The 13,724-nt window shown below is 33.8% G+C and overlaps 1 protein-coding gene across 4 annotated transcripts in view; it reads left to right on the top strand.

Annotated features, from left to right (window-relative positions):
- Positions 1-13,724, top strand: part of NCAM2 (neural cell adhesion molecule 2) — a gene marked incomplete at both ends in the record, with an annotated part of 396,277 nt that overhangs the window by 235,543 nt on the left and 147,010 nt on the right. For 3 of the 4 annotated variants that reach the window (XM_079767350.1, XM_079767349.1, XM_079767351.1), the window contains 3 exons: positions 6,892-6,966; positions 10,851-11,057; positions 13,184-13,327. The exons of the other annotated variant lie outside the window; for it this stretch is intronic. In XM_079767350.1, the coding sequence (XP_079623476.1) occupies positions 6,892-6,966; positions 10,851-11,057; positions 13,184-13,327 (426 nt within the window). The remainder of the gene's footprint in view (positions 1-6,891; positions 6,967-10,850; positions 11,058-13,183; positions 13,328-13,724) is intronic. 4 annotated transcript variants of the gene reach the window in all.

Raw genomic sequence — 13,724 nt, 5'->3', positions numbered from 1 at the left:
TGAAACCAAAATACTAAAATGAGAGTAATCAGAAAAGGGAGCAGAGAATGCTTATGTAGAGGTCAAGGAATGGGGCAGTTAAAGAACAAAGTAGTCAGCAGTCCCTCATCCTTGATTAAATGTTTAAAGAAAGGAAGCTGAAAATTATTACTGGATTTGAAAATTAGAAGGTTGTGGTTGACCTTTGGGAAAACAACATATAAGCTGAATGAAAAGGACAGAAGAAATGGTAATGGAATAAATAATAGCTAGGGAAACGGAGAGTTCTTTCTTTCCTCTTCCTTTCTTTTAGAAAATAATTTAATTACGACAAGTAAGGACATACCATAGTAACTTGAGAGATGAGAAGGGAAAGCATGATTTTTCTTTTTTGGTTATTCTGTTTTATTTTTTGTCATTTATTATCGTTTTGTTTTTAGAATGAATGTGTTAAGCCAGTGTCTATAGCTTGTCTAGAAGGGGCCAATAGAAAGAGAAGCATCTGAAAAGCAACTGAGGCTTTTATTTTCTTAACTTGGAATGAGAAGATTGAAAAGCTTAGTGCAAATATAAAAAAACAAAGAGGTTGCCAAAACCGGTTTGGCTCAGTGGATAGAGCGTCAGCCTGCAGACTAAAAGGTTCCGGGTTCGATTCAGGTCAAGGGCACGTACCTTGGTTGCGGGCACATCCCCAGTAGGGGGTGTGCAGGAGGCAGCTGATCGATGTTTCTAACTCTCTATCTCTCTCCCTTCCTCTCTGTAAGAAATCAATAAAAAATATATTAAAAAAAAAACAACACACACACACAAAAAAATAGAGGTTGAGGGGCATTACACTAAAAAGTTCAACTTGGTCTTCTTGGCAAACTTAGGAGAAACAAGTTGTTAAGAAGTAATTTTGATAAAATGGTCACAGCCATCAGATTTTCTGATTTTAAATGATAGAGTAGCTCACCTTAAATGCTCCAAAATTTCTGAATTTTCTTGAATATTGTACTGACTTCCAAAACCTAAGAGCCAACATAGGCTGTTGTGATACATTGACATAAAAGTTTAATAATAATAAAATGAATAATATCATAATTATTTACCTAATTCCTTCAATGAAGATACAATTTTAAAATATATTTTCAATGAAAAAGTGTTTTCTCATTCATTTGGTATAATCAATAATTTATAAGGACCTTCTATCAGTAAGACTCGTTAAGAGTTTCTATAATTACTAAGTAAGTACATTAGTCCTCTAAGTCCCAAAGGGGGGGAAAAAGTGCTTACTTTAAAAATCTTACAAGTCATTGTACCAAGATAAATCGATACCTTAAGTTGTCTCTGCATGGCTGTTGGAATTTTAAGCAGTTACAATTCTGCTTTGTGTCAGATGCGTGGTAGACTGATTAAGTTGTCAGTTTTTAAATCGCTGCAAGTGATAAACTGGCCCTTTTAAATGCCACTGTTAAATGTTGTATCAAGCTGCAAAGGGCTCCTGGTCTCCAGATAGAACTTAAAAATGCCAGTGGCTTCATTACATTTACATTCTTGTAAATTAAGAATGTCCCTTTTGCGTATCTGCTATTTGGTCTGCGCGCTTACTTAAATTATAAATAGTAATTTAAGCTTTGTTATTATAGCCGTTATCTTTGTTAAAATGTTGCCTGTGTTCTATTTTGGAAATAATTTTCACTTATGAAATACATTACAGCTTCATCTTTTCCCATCTAATGAGCTCTTCTCCTCAAATTCCTTTTTATGTTGGTGACCCTTGTTTCACTGAAGTAGAAAATCTTAACTTTTTTTCTTTTTACTTTTTCACTAAAGTTCTAATTGATCACAAAGCTGATTCCTACTTTGTTTTTATTACATATATTCCTACCTTTCCATGTACTCTGCCACCTGCCATTCTAGGTGCTCATTATTGTGTACCCTAGGACTTGTCCCCTTCAATCTGTCAGCCATCCTATATTCTGACTTATCTTTACTAAATGTCAATTTTGTCATGTTCACATTTCTATTTATAAATAATTAATGGACCAAAGTTTACTATGGCTTTTGAGATCCTCCAGCATCTATTTAAAACTATCCGATGATACTATATTACGTAAGATATTATACATGAGGTCCACCTCATCTATATTGATCTATGTGTTATTCCCTGAATGTTTCTTGATCATTTCTTTGCCCCAGTTGACCTGGGATGATCCCCTTTTTCTGTTTTTTTATTAAACTATCTATCCCACCTTTTTTTATAAAAAAAGTTTTATTGCCCTCTATATAGCCTTCTTGATCATAAACCTCATGATGGCCATAATTGGTACATATCATCTCATTTTATCATATATATTTTTTGGTATTGTTTTTTCAAATAAACTGTAAATTCCTTAATGTCAGGAGCTATGTCTTATCTTTATTGTATACCATATCATTTAAAGAGTGATTTGCAAAATGCATACAATCAAAACTTCTGATAAAAATTTACTTTACTGAATTCTACTTTTAAAATTGATATTGCATGCATTTTCTTTGAAAATAGTTCACAGAGGACATATATTTATCATGGCTCCATTTTTCAGTGTGTATATTTAAAACATTTTCTTACCTTAAATAATAATCTCTTGTGAAGATTCTGCATTCTGATTATCTAACCCCAACTCGAATACAAAAACATAATGTATTGATTAAATTATAAGACATGCCATCATTTAAACAATAATGCCCCTTATATGAAATGAATCCATATAACATTATACCCTTCATAGTTTTCTTCAAAGTCATTATATCTGTTCCAAAGACACAAGAAGAGTAAAACATCAAAAGCAGATTTTTCAGCACTAGTGAATGCCACAGATATTATAACTTCAAACCCCAATCCTAAATAGAATTGTGGGGGGAAAAAGCTTAATACCATTTTTTTTCCTAAATGAAATAAAGACCCCATATCAATATTCACTTTCATTTCTTTGTGTCTATATTGAAACACCAGAAATGACAGGAAGATTAACTGGACAGATATCAAATAAATTATTGCTGTCCCGTTTTGTCTGAACACAGCTTTTGGCCTTAGGGAAGTATTTTCTTTTCTTTTGACAATTGGGTTCAAGATGAATCTGTTGGACGTGGCCATGGGTCAACAATGATCACAAGAAATTCTGGATTTTAAGTAACTAAAGCAGTGTTTGAGGTGTGGCCTTAAATCGTAATTATCCAGGTTTTTCCTAATATTCACATGTAATGTGTCTGTGGAGATCAAGTAGAGCAATTCTATCCTTTAGTAAATGTATTAAACTAGAGAATTATGTGTTTTCTTTAAATAATTTTAATACCTAAAATAGAGCAATGTTATCAAAATGCCCATGAAAAATATGGTCCTGATTTATGTGTGAATTGATAGTTTGTACTGAATGAGAAAATAACCCAATATTTTAATATAAAAGACCTAATTAACTTTAAGCTAAATTTTATTTTGTTACAATTAATATGCTATTTATTGCGCCCATGGGCAAATCAGTGCCTATATCTTTTAAGTTATGTCTTTCCTATAAATTCTTCCTTAGGAAAGCAATACAAATATACTCCAAAGTAAAATATGGGAATTATGTACACAATAATTGGTAGATACTTCTCAAACTCTCTGATACCCTTACATTCCATTTAAGGCAGTGAAGTCATTATGAAATTTTATATTGTTAATACCGTCAATGTTCTGTACCTTGTGTGCAGTAAGCTCAGGGTGTCAGCCCATTATTCTCATGTATTCATATATTATCAGTTTAGGAGAAACAGAAGGGAGGTTGATGAGCCTTTACCTCTAGAAGTTTACACTAAATAAGGTAGAGAACGGAGTATAATTATCAACATGTTTCATTTGTTTAGTGAAAATGCCTCTTAATTAAAAAAATATTTCATTGATTTCAGAGAGGAAGGGATATATATAAACATCAGTGATGAGAGAGAATTGTTGATCAGCCGCCTCCTGCAAGCCCCCCACCAGGGATTAAGTGCACAACCCAAGCATGTGCCCTGACTGGGAATTGAACTCAGGACCCTTCAGTCCGAAGGCTGAAGCTCTTATCCACTGAGCCAAACCAGCTAGGGCTGAAAATGCCTCTTGAGCAAAAATATGTATTTGTTGATGACATTGATAGAGCTCTTAAAGAATGTTTTGCAAAGTTACTGATATTTTAGTTTTGTTTTGAATCTAGAAAATAGCCAGCCATATGGTGGTGTGAGAAAGGGTGATGAAGGCAGAGGAAATAGTTGGAGCAAATGCACAGTGATGGGAAAGTGGGAGTCAGTGGAGAAGGGGTGGGGATAGTTCATCCTTATCTATACTGCAGATGCACTGGGAAGGGACATTTATAAATAAACTTGGAAAGGTAAGTTTCTTAACATTAAAGTGTGTACAATAATTATTTAATTGGCCCAAAAAAATCCTCTTTGAATACTTTTGTGTAGGCAAGTGAAATTAAACAGTTTTAGAAAGGTATTCATGAAGTAGCCTGAGAAATAATTTCATGAGAAGAGAGATGAAGAGAAAAAGAAATCTAGAACTTCATATGTTACTATCACAGATTAAATATCTCACATTAATTAAAGAGTACATGTATTAGAGGAAGAGTGTTTGAAATAAACAAAAATGCATACCCATGTTATTTCAGAGGTTATATCTTCAAGGTTTGAAAATTCATTAATGGTGACCAAAATTGGAATGTGAGCAGTTTGTTTGTTTGTTATGGATGGGTAATGGGTTCAGTTTGTACACAGAAAGTTTGAAATTAAAATCTTCTATCTAATTGAATACTAGTTTAGGGTTGAAAATTGGAGTATTAGCTCTTTGGGAAAGTTCAAACAGAAGATCCAAGGAGAAAAGGTAATTGTTGCCATTAATGATGCCTTAAAGAAGAAAGTAAAGGGAGGGGGTAAATGAGAAAGAGGAAAATAATCACTATTTTCTTTTTCTTTCAACTATATTACCTTTTTTTTCTGCTTCCTTCCCTTCTATTGGTTGGTATGTCCAAAACTCCCCCAAATTATAAAACCCCTGACCATGTGCCCAAAATTGTGTGTCCAAAAACACCACCCACCTCTTAAGGTTCAAGCTTCTTATAAGGGAATTCTCAAATTTCTTAACTTCTGTAATTTGCCTCTGTTGACCCCATTACCCATAAACTAAGCTTACCTAGGGAATTAGTGACTTCTACAAAGGAAAAGTCCTCTTCTGTGAATTCTCATTGGAATTAACATTGTTTAAATATAGTTATGTTACCTAATTAATCTAATTTCATTTTTTAAAATTTCATGTTCCTACTTCTCCTATTGGTTGTTTCAGCTGACTCACTTCATAGTGCCTTACTGTACTGTCTACTTTATAATGTCAGAATGTGTGTTTAGGTTAAAAATAGCTTTATTTCTAAAAATCTTGGGCAGTCTGGGCTGATGATGTAGATCTTCTGAAGGAGAATTTTGTTTGCTTCAGTCACTTACCTATGAACCTTACACGTGACACTGCTTTTTAGTTTAATTTTTCTGGTTGGGATTTCCCAAAGATAACCTTTATAGCTAAATAAAGCTAAATCCCAAACATGGGATATGGTGAAAAAGTGGTTAATCTATTTAAGGAGAAACATTTTCCTCTACACAGGCCAGAATTGTGGGTTCCAAACACACAATCCATCTCTTTAGGCTCTCATAAGGGAAATCTCAAATTTCTTAACTTCTGGAATTTGCGAAAGACAACTTCCCTTGTCATCAACCTTTTGCCAGTGGGCTGATTTATTCTTATCCTTCTTATTATATGGATTAACTTTATTCTGGTCCAATGTAACCTGGGGTTCTGTAGCACCCCCTTTTCTAGACAAGCTTTGATCGAATATCTGTGCAGTATATGCATCTTTTGGTTGCTTTGATCTATAAATTCTTGACTTATATTCTAGTTTTTAGAATTTTTGTTTGTATTTTGTTTGTTAGTTTGTTGTTCTTGTTTTTTGTTGTTGTTTTTTTACCAACAGCTCCATTACTTTACCATGCATTTCTGAAAACAAGAGATGGTCAAACAAGGTTTTAGGGAATAGTCACACTCTCTTGTCCATCATTTTATTAGAAACTAGAGGCCTAGTGCACGCAATTCTTGTACGGGTAGGGTCCTTAGCAGCTGCAGGTTGCTGGCCAGGGCCGCCCTTCGTTCTGTGCTGCCTCCTGGTGGTCAAGCATGTCTTAGTGTGCAAACTTCCAGTTAGTTGAACTCCCAAGAGACACTTTGCATATTAGGCTTTTATATAGAGAGAGATATACATCTTTCAATTTGGATTAAAACAATTTCTAGATTCTTCATCTATTTTTTTGCAAATTTTGGAAAAAATTATTGAACATCTCATCTATTTATTGCCATTGTCCTTATGTATCATGTCAAAATAAATGTTCACTCACCTTTCCCTATGCAATGCTTCCTCTCTTCCCCATGTATGTCTCCTTTCATTGAAATATTTTAGTAGGTACTCAAAATGTAGTTAATTTATATTTTTATTGTTGTAATAACAGTGTAAGGTATACTTTTTATAACAAGGTTTCAAATTTGGGGCAAAATATTTCTCTAACTGTTGCCTAGTCAGGTGGCGCATATAAACCTAGCATGTAAATATGAAACAGCTGTCTGAGGGTGAATTTGCACATTCATTGACAAACAAATTTCAAAATATTAGCGTGAATGAGTCCTTTATTTGGTCTGGCTGTAGAAGTGCATAATAAAATGTAACATTTTGTTGTTAGATCATATTTTACAAAACTTTCAATTCTCTTTATGGGCAATAAAAATTGGGGTAAGTAATTGCTGTTAAAATAATGTGGTTATAGATTATGTAGTAAAATCTTAGAATTCATGTTTAAAACCATAATTAATTGTTACTCAAATATTTTTTTCAGCTCTTCTTCAAGTGACAATTTCACTTAGCAAAGTAGAGCTTAGTGTGGGTGAATCTAAATTCTTCACATGTACAGGTATGTATTACAAATATTTTCAGATAATTTATTTTATGCTTTAATTATTTAACATAATATATTGGCAAAATTTAAGTTGTGCAAAATATTCTCTAAAAATAAAGTCTTATCATTGGTCTTATAATAATTGGAAAAGTATCAATTATTATATTTTTCATATTAAACAGTATGAATTTTATTTCTGTTAACTTTATTAATTTTGGATGTCAAATTAGATCATTTATTTGGAAAATAATTTATAATCAAATATAATGCATACACATTGATTTAAATAAAAAAAAATTATACCTGTGTAGATAGTAATGTTAGGGTGAATGTAAATATTATAACTAATCTTTATAAATATACAATGATTAAATTAAATAAGGTACACTGCATTACAGTTACACCTGCTGAAATTTTTAGGACAAAGCAAATCAAATTTATCCTTATAAAAAGTGATTTTAAAAAATAGTTATTTAATCAGGAAAAAATTTCAAGATTTTTGTGACTAATCAAAAGTATTAGATGTCATAATGCTTATGGGAAATTATATGGAATTCATTCAGTTTAATTGCACACATGCAGAATTTTTCAGAAGAGATTTAAATATTTAAACATCAAATTTTAATTCAGCACACTGTGGAACTCACGAATGAATGCATTCTACTTATATTTAGTGTCATCATATTCATTTTATTCATAAAATCCTTATACTTAGTATTTTTAAAAAGAAAACTTTATTTTTAGTATTAAAAATATTCACTTAGTGCCTAAATGGCTTTCTAGAGTATTTTCATATTTTTTCTATTTCTGTTTCTACTTAAGCAATTCACAACTGGATTTAAATAGGATTTAAATGATATAAAATGCATTATAAAGTTATCTTAAGGATGGCATGGCTTATTATTATAAAAATTATTAAAAATATATAGTTACAATAACATATGTATCAATCATATCCATAGAATATAAGCTATATAATATACTATATTATAACTACATATACTATATATTTTAAATTATATTATTATATTATATCTATATAATAAAGAGGTAATATGCAAATTGACTCTCATGCTGTCGCAAGATGGCTGCACCCACAACAGAGGCAGGTTCCCATAACACAAGATGGCTGTGCCCACAGCAAAGGCGGGGTTCCCATAACATAAGATGGCTGTGCCCATAGTGGAGGCGGGCATCCCATAATGAGTGATCAGCAGGGACCTGAGGCTGTGTGGTGCCAGGCCGGGGCAGGGGACCTGAGGCTGTGCCCCCCTCCCAGGGGGGCTTGACTGGGAACCTCAGGTCGTGCCCCCATCCCTGGCGGGGCTTGACGGGGGACCTGAGGCTGTGGCCCCCACCTGGCGCTGGGCCGGGGGACCTGAGGTTGTGCCCCCTGCCTGGTGGGACATGATGGGGGTGGGGCCGGCTGGGTCTGGATCTCATCCAGTGGGGGTGGGGCCAGCCGGGTCTCGGTCTGGCACGATTTCGAGGTGCGGGTGGGCGGGGACTTGACTCTGGGTCCCATGGCACACCCCATACTCTGACAGGAGGAAGATTTTCATATACATTTTACTAATTTTCTTTCATCTCTGACACTTTTATTATAGAGAAAGGGCAAATAGCAATATGAAAATATTTCCTCTAATTAATTCCCTTTTAATGTGCATGAATTTTGTGCACTGGGCCACTAGTTATATTTATCATATCTATGAAAAACTAATAAAGGCCATGAGTTTTTATACATTTGCCTTCATAAAGTTTAGAATTGATAGGTGTGTTGATACATATTTTTGTATATTGACAAATGAAAAGCAAGGGTGAAACTGATTTAACATCAATTATTATGTCATCAAATCATTGACATAAGCATATAGGTCATTGTTTCTAAATCTCATCCATATTTTATATACACAAATTCACAATTGTATCCAATAATCACAGAAAAGTGAAATAGCTTAAAATTAATTTAAATAAATAGTATTTTATTCAATTTGCATATGATAACAATATAAGTTATGTAATGTAATTGCCTCTGTCAAATTAAGATAAAATTTAAATGTATGAATTAACATAATTCAATGGTACTGAGTTTTGCTCTAAATAATAAGGCAAAATAACTAAACATTTTTTTCTTTTTATATAAAAATCTATAACCAAGAATTATACTGTTATCATGGAAGTGTCCTTATTTTTGTTAAATATAGTAGTGAAACAAGAATCTAAAAATAATGATGTGGTAAACCCATACAAATTAGAAAGCTTGCATGTATTTTTTCCTATATGTTGGTGTCTATGGTGACATGACTGTAGTTTCATTGTACCCTAAAACACAGACACCTGGAACACAATAAATAAATCTATCTGAAATTTAGGGAAGTTAGGATGGAGTCAGATCCTCAGAGAACTAAGAGTATGTCATATGTAGCAAAAGAATTTTTATACTACGTTTTCAAGGAAATAAAAAGTGTCATTGTATTTATTAATTTCTCCAGTGGGTCACTCTTATCAAGAAAATAACATGAAAAGTTTTATTGAAATGTATTAATTACCAGAGATGCCAGAAAAAAAGAATATGATGACCAATCAATAAAAATCCAGAGTAAACTTTCCATAATAATAAAGTTGTATACCATATTATTAATAATGAAAACATACAAAATATTACACATAATATTATCTACATTTTACTGTATAAAATGAGATTTTTGTATTCTTCGAACTTATGCTCATTTACACTATTCTTTGGTGACATCTCTATGGAGTGGGAACTTGAAGATAAAAAGCTGCCCTAAATGAGTTATCCTATAACTGCTATGGTATTTTGATGTGTTGAGAAAAACAGAAAATAGCATAATTGAGATCCTTTTAAAATGTAAACTTTCATGCTTTTGCTCTAGCATGTCTAATTTGATGTCGAAAGGATACTAATTTATTTCTAAAGCGACTTGTTGGGAGAAAAATAAGAAGGAACAATTTTCTTCAAAGAGGTCCTGCAGATGTTAGCTAACTTTATGCATTTTCCCGGATACTTTTGAGTTAGTAGTGTATGCTGCTCCCACAAATTATCTCTCAATTAGGTGAAATACAGCATTTTTGTGACTACAAGCAAACACAGGAATCTTCAGCTTTTACAAAGAAGATAATAACCTAGATTCTGAATTGGAAAACTTAAATATATGTTTACCCTGTAATGCTTTGGTTATAATTGCCGGGAGGGATAAGTAGCATTTCAATGCATTCTAATTATCATATGACTAAATAGTTAACAGTTTTAGCTTAAAATTATGAAAGTACTGATTTGAGAAAAGAGATTAGGGCCTCATATTAAGAATTTTCATTGGTCATATCTGCACAAATAGAAAGACTTGGGGTATTTATTCAAAATTTAGTATTACCAAAAACCAAAATTTATTTTTTATGAGATTTACATTTTTATGAGCTCTGTTTTATGAGGCAAAAAAAGTTCTAACTCTTTACCCTAACAAAGAGAACCAAAGTGGTGAAATCATGTTAGTAATCATGATTCTGTTCAGATATATCTGTCAATAATCTATTTCTGACTAAATGGCCAAGGCAGTTTTATAAGTTACCTTAGTGAAAATCCATAGATTACTATGATAAGTATTCAGTTATCATTGCTTAAACTGATGTTTCCTATGGAACTTTTGGGTTTTGCCTACTCAAATGGGATTGAATCTTCAACATTGGATAAACAAGAGAACATGTGTTCTAACATTTGTGTTTACTTTCAATTTGGTAAGATTTTCAGATTTCAAGACTTTCCCTATTTAAGTTTTTTTCAAAATTGTTAAAAACTGTTATGTAATAAGTAAATGTCAATGCAAAAACAAACATTTGAATCGTATTTTCAAACATTTCTTTTCCATGCTTCTTTGCAGCAATTGGTGAGCCTGAGAGTATAGACTGGTATAATCCTCAAGGAGAAAAGATAATTTCAACACAGAGGGTAATGGTACAAAAGGAGGGTGTCAGGTCACGATTAACCATCTACAATGCAAATATAGAAGATGCAGGGATATACCGTTGTCAAGCAGCAGATGCCAAAGGACAGACACAAGAAGCTACAGTTGTTTTGGAAATTTACCGTAAGTCATGTATTTATTAGTTGATTAAAATTGTAGTTAAAAATTAAACACAAAATAACATGTGTTTAATAAAAACTAACAGGCATTAAGAACTATTGGACGAGGCAATGTTCTTTAGACCTTTACAGATAGCAGCGTATTTTATTTTACCATACTGCAACTCTAAAATAGAATAAATAAAGGGAATAGTCAGTTAAATAATATACATAAAAATGTTACATTTTCTCAGGCCATTAAGAACCTGCTGGGTAAATAAAAAAACAGTAGTTCATTTAGTGGTATGAAATATATGGAGTACTTTTTCACTCTAAAATAAAAGGTTATAATTAGAACCTGTAAAATTGCCTATGTGAAAGCAGTGACCAGTCTGGAATGAGAACTGGGGAGGAGTCAGTGAACAGGAGTAGACAGAGGAAAAGCTGAAAGCTTTTCTAGTGGAGACGGGTATCTAGCCGGCTTCTTCACCACCAGGCCTTTTGTTAACAAGCATCTCCATGCTTACACTTCATTTTATGATTTGAAATCCATCACTGCTTTCCCCCTTCTTACTCTTAGAAATCATTACCCTCATTAAGAACACTGTTGACTATCTTGGTTCAAAACCAGGCTGTATCACTTCATTTAGTGGTCTTAAGCAGCAATCACCTAACCCAGTGGTCGGCAGGCTCATTAGTCAACAGAGCCAAATATCAACAGTACAACGATTGAAATTTCTTTTGAGAGCCAAATTTTAAACTTAAACTTCTTCTAACGCCACTTCTTCAAAATAGACTTGCCCAGGCCGTGGTATTTTGTGGAAGAGCCACACTCAAGGGGCCAAAGAGTCACATGTGGCTCGCGAGCCGCAGTTTGGCGACCACGGACCTAACCCATCTGTCTTAGTTTCTTCACCTATAAAATGGGTAAAATAATAGTACCTACCTTATACATAGATTTTTTTGAGGACTATATTAATATTACATAAAGAACTAGAACAATGCCTTACCATTAATACGTGGTAGTTAGCATTTCTACCAGTGAAAAAATTATAAAGATTTTTGAATACTAGTTATAAGGTATCTCTTCTTAGAAATTTGTTTTTTATTATTCCAGGAAAAGGATTTTTTTAAAAAGCCAAAGTATATCCTCAGCATGGCTTCCTCTTTGATGAGCAGGGGGATTGTTGGCACGTTGTCGCCTTCGTTTTCTTGATTTGGCCTCCCCGCCCCCATTAGTTTCTAAGCTCATATTTGGAAAGATTTTTCTTTTTTTAAAAAAATCTTTTTTGTTGAAACTATTACACAGGTCCTCCTTCCCCCCCCCACCCCCATTAACCTCTTTCAGCCCTCTCCCACGCCCCTAAGGTCCTTACTACTCCATTGTCTGTGTCCACAGGTTATGCATATATGCATACAAGTAAGAAAGAGTTTTCTTACTTTAAATGTTGCAAAGGAAGATCCCCGATATTTTATTTGTGAAAATAAAGAATTTTTTTTCCCTTTGGCAAGAACACTGAATTACTTTTGTGAAAATTTCTCATCAAGCATACATAGCCTGTTCATTCACTAGTTGGACACATTTATTGGATGTCTTCGACATAGCAGACAATATTCTAAGTTCTAGAGACTCAGTAATGATTAAAACAGGAGATGTCACCAACCACTAGGTGCTGATATTTTAGTAAGTAAGCTTTGAAAAAATGCATGGATGCTACTATCCATGCTATAGGACAGTGAGCGTGGTAAGGTAGATGGCCTTTTTTTTTTTTTTAATCTGTGGAGGTCAGGCAGGCAGAAATGTGAAGGAATTTAAGATGTGCAAATGCAGAGTGTTGAAGGAATTGAAAAGATGACAATTTACCTGGAGCACAGAGCACAGGAAGAGAGAGAAACTGGGATCAGAGTTGTGGGACAGACTTCAGTTCATATAGGACCTGGGGTGGGATTGTAAGGACTTCGGAATTTCTTCTCAGTAATGTGGGAAGAAGTTACCAGGCAGAGGAGTCATATGATCTGAATTAAGGTTTGCAAGCATCCTGTTTTAATTCATTATTTCATTATCACATCAATCAACACAGATTCTGAAACAGGTTATTGAGAGAAATAAGCAATAATACTTTTATGGCTTGTTTTGCTTTCTTGCTACAGAAAAGCTCACTTTCAGAGAAGTGGTGTCGCCTCAAGAATTCAAGCAGGGAGAGGATGCAGAAGTGGTTTGCCGAGTCAGCAGCTCACCTGCACCTGTGGTCAGCTGGTTGTATCATAATGAGGAAGTCACCGCTATTTCCGACAGTTAGTATTTTGGTAACTCCCTACGTTATATGTTCTAATAATATTGCCATTTTTTAAAAGACTAAATCTAACTGACCAAATATAGAAGTTGCAAGTTTTTTTTAAAATATATTTTTATTGATTTCAGAGAGGAAGGGAGAGGGAGAGAGAGATAGAAACATCAATGATGAGAGAGAATCATTGATTGGCTGCCTCCTACAAGCCAGGGATTAAGCCCACAACCCAGACATGTGCCCTTGACTGGCATGGAACCTGGGAACCTTCAGTCTGTAGGCCAACTCTATATCCACTCACTGAGCAAAACCGGCTAGGGCATAGAAGTTGGAATTTGTGGCCCTAAGGGTCAATTGACTATTTTGAGAACCTTAAAGCAGTATATCAAGGGTTGGCAAACTAT

This window comes from Cnephaeus nilssonii (assembly GCF_951640355.1).
Source record: "Cnephaeus nilssonii genome assembly, chromosome: 3".
Taxonomy (NCBI): domain Eukaryota; kingdom Metazoa; phylum Chordata; class Mammalia; order Chiroptera; family Vespertilionidae; genus Cnephaeus; species Cnephaeus nilssonii.
The sequence above is the reverse complement of the archived record's forward strand: the minus strand, read 5'-3'. Positions and strand labels throughout refer to the sequence as shown.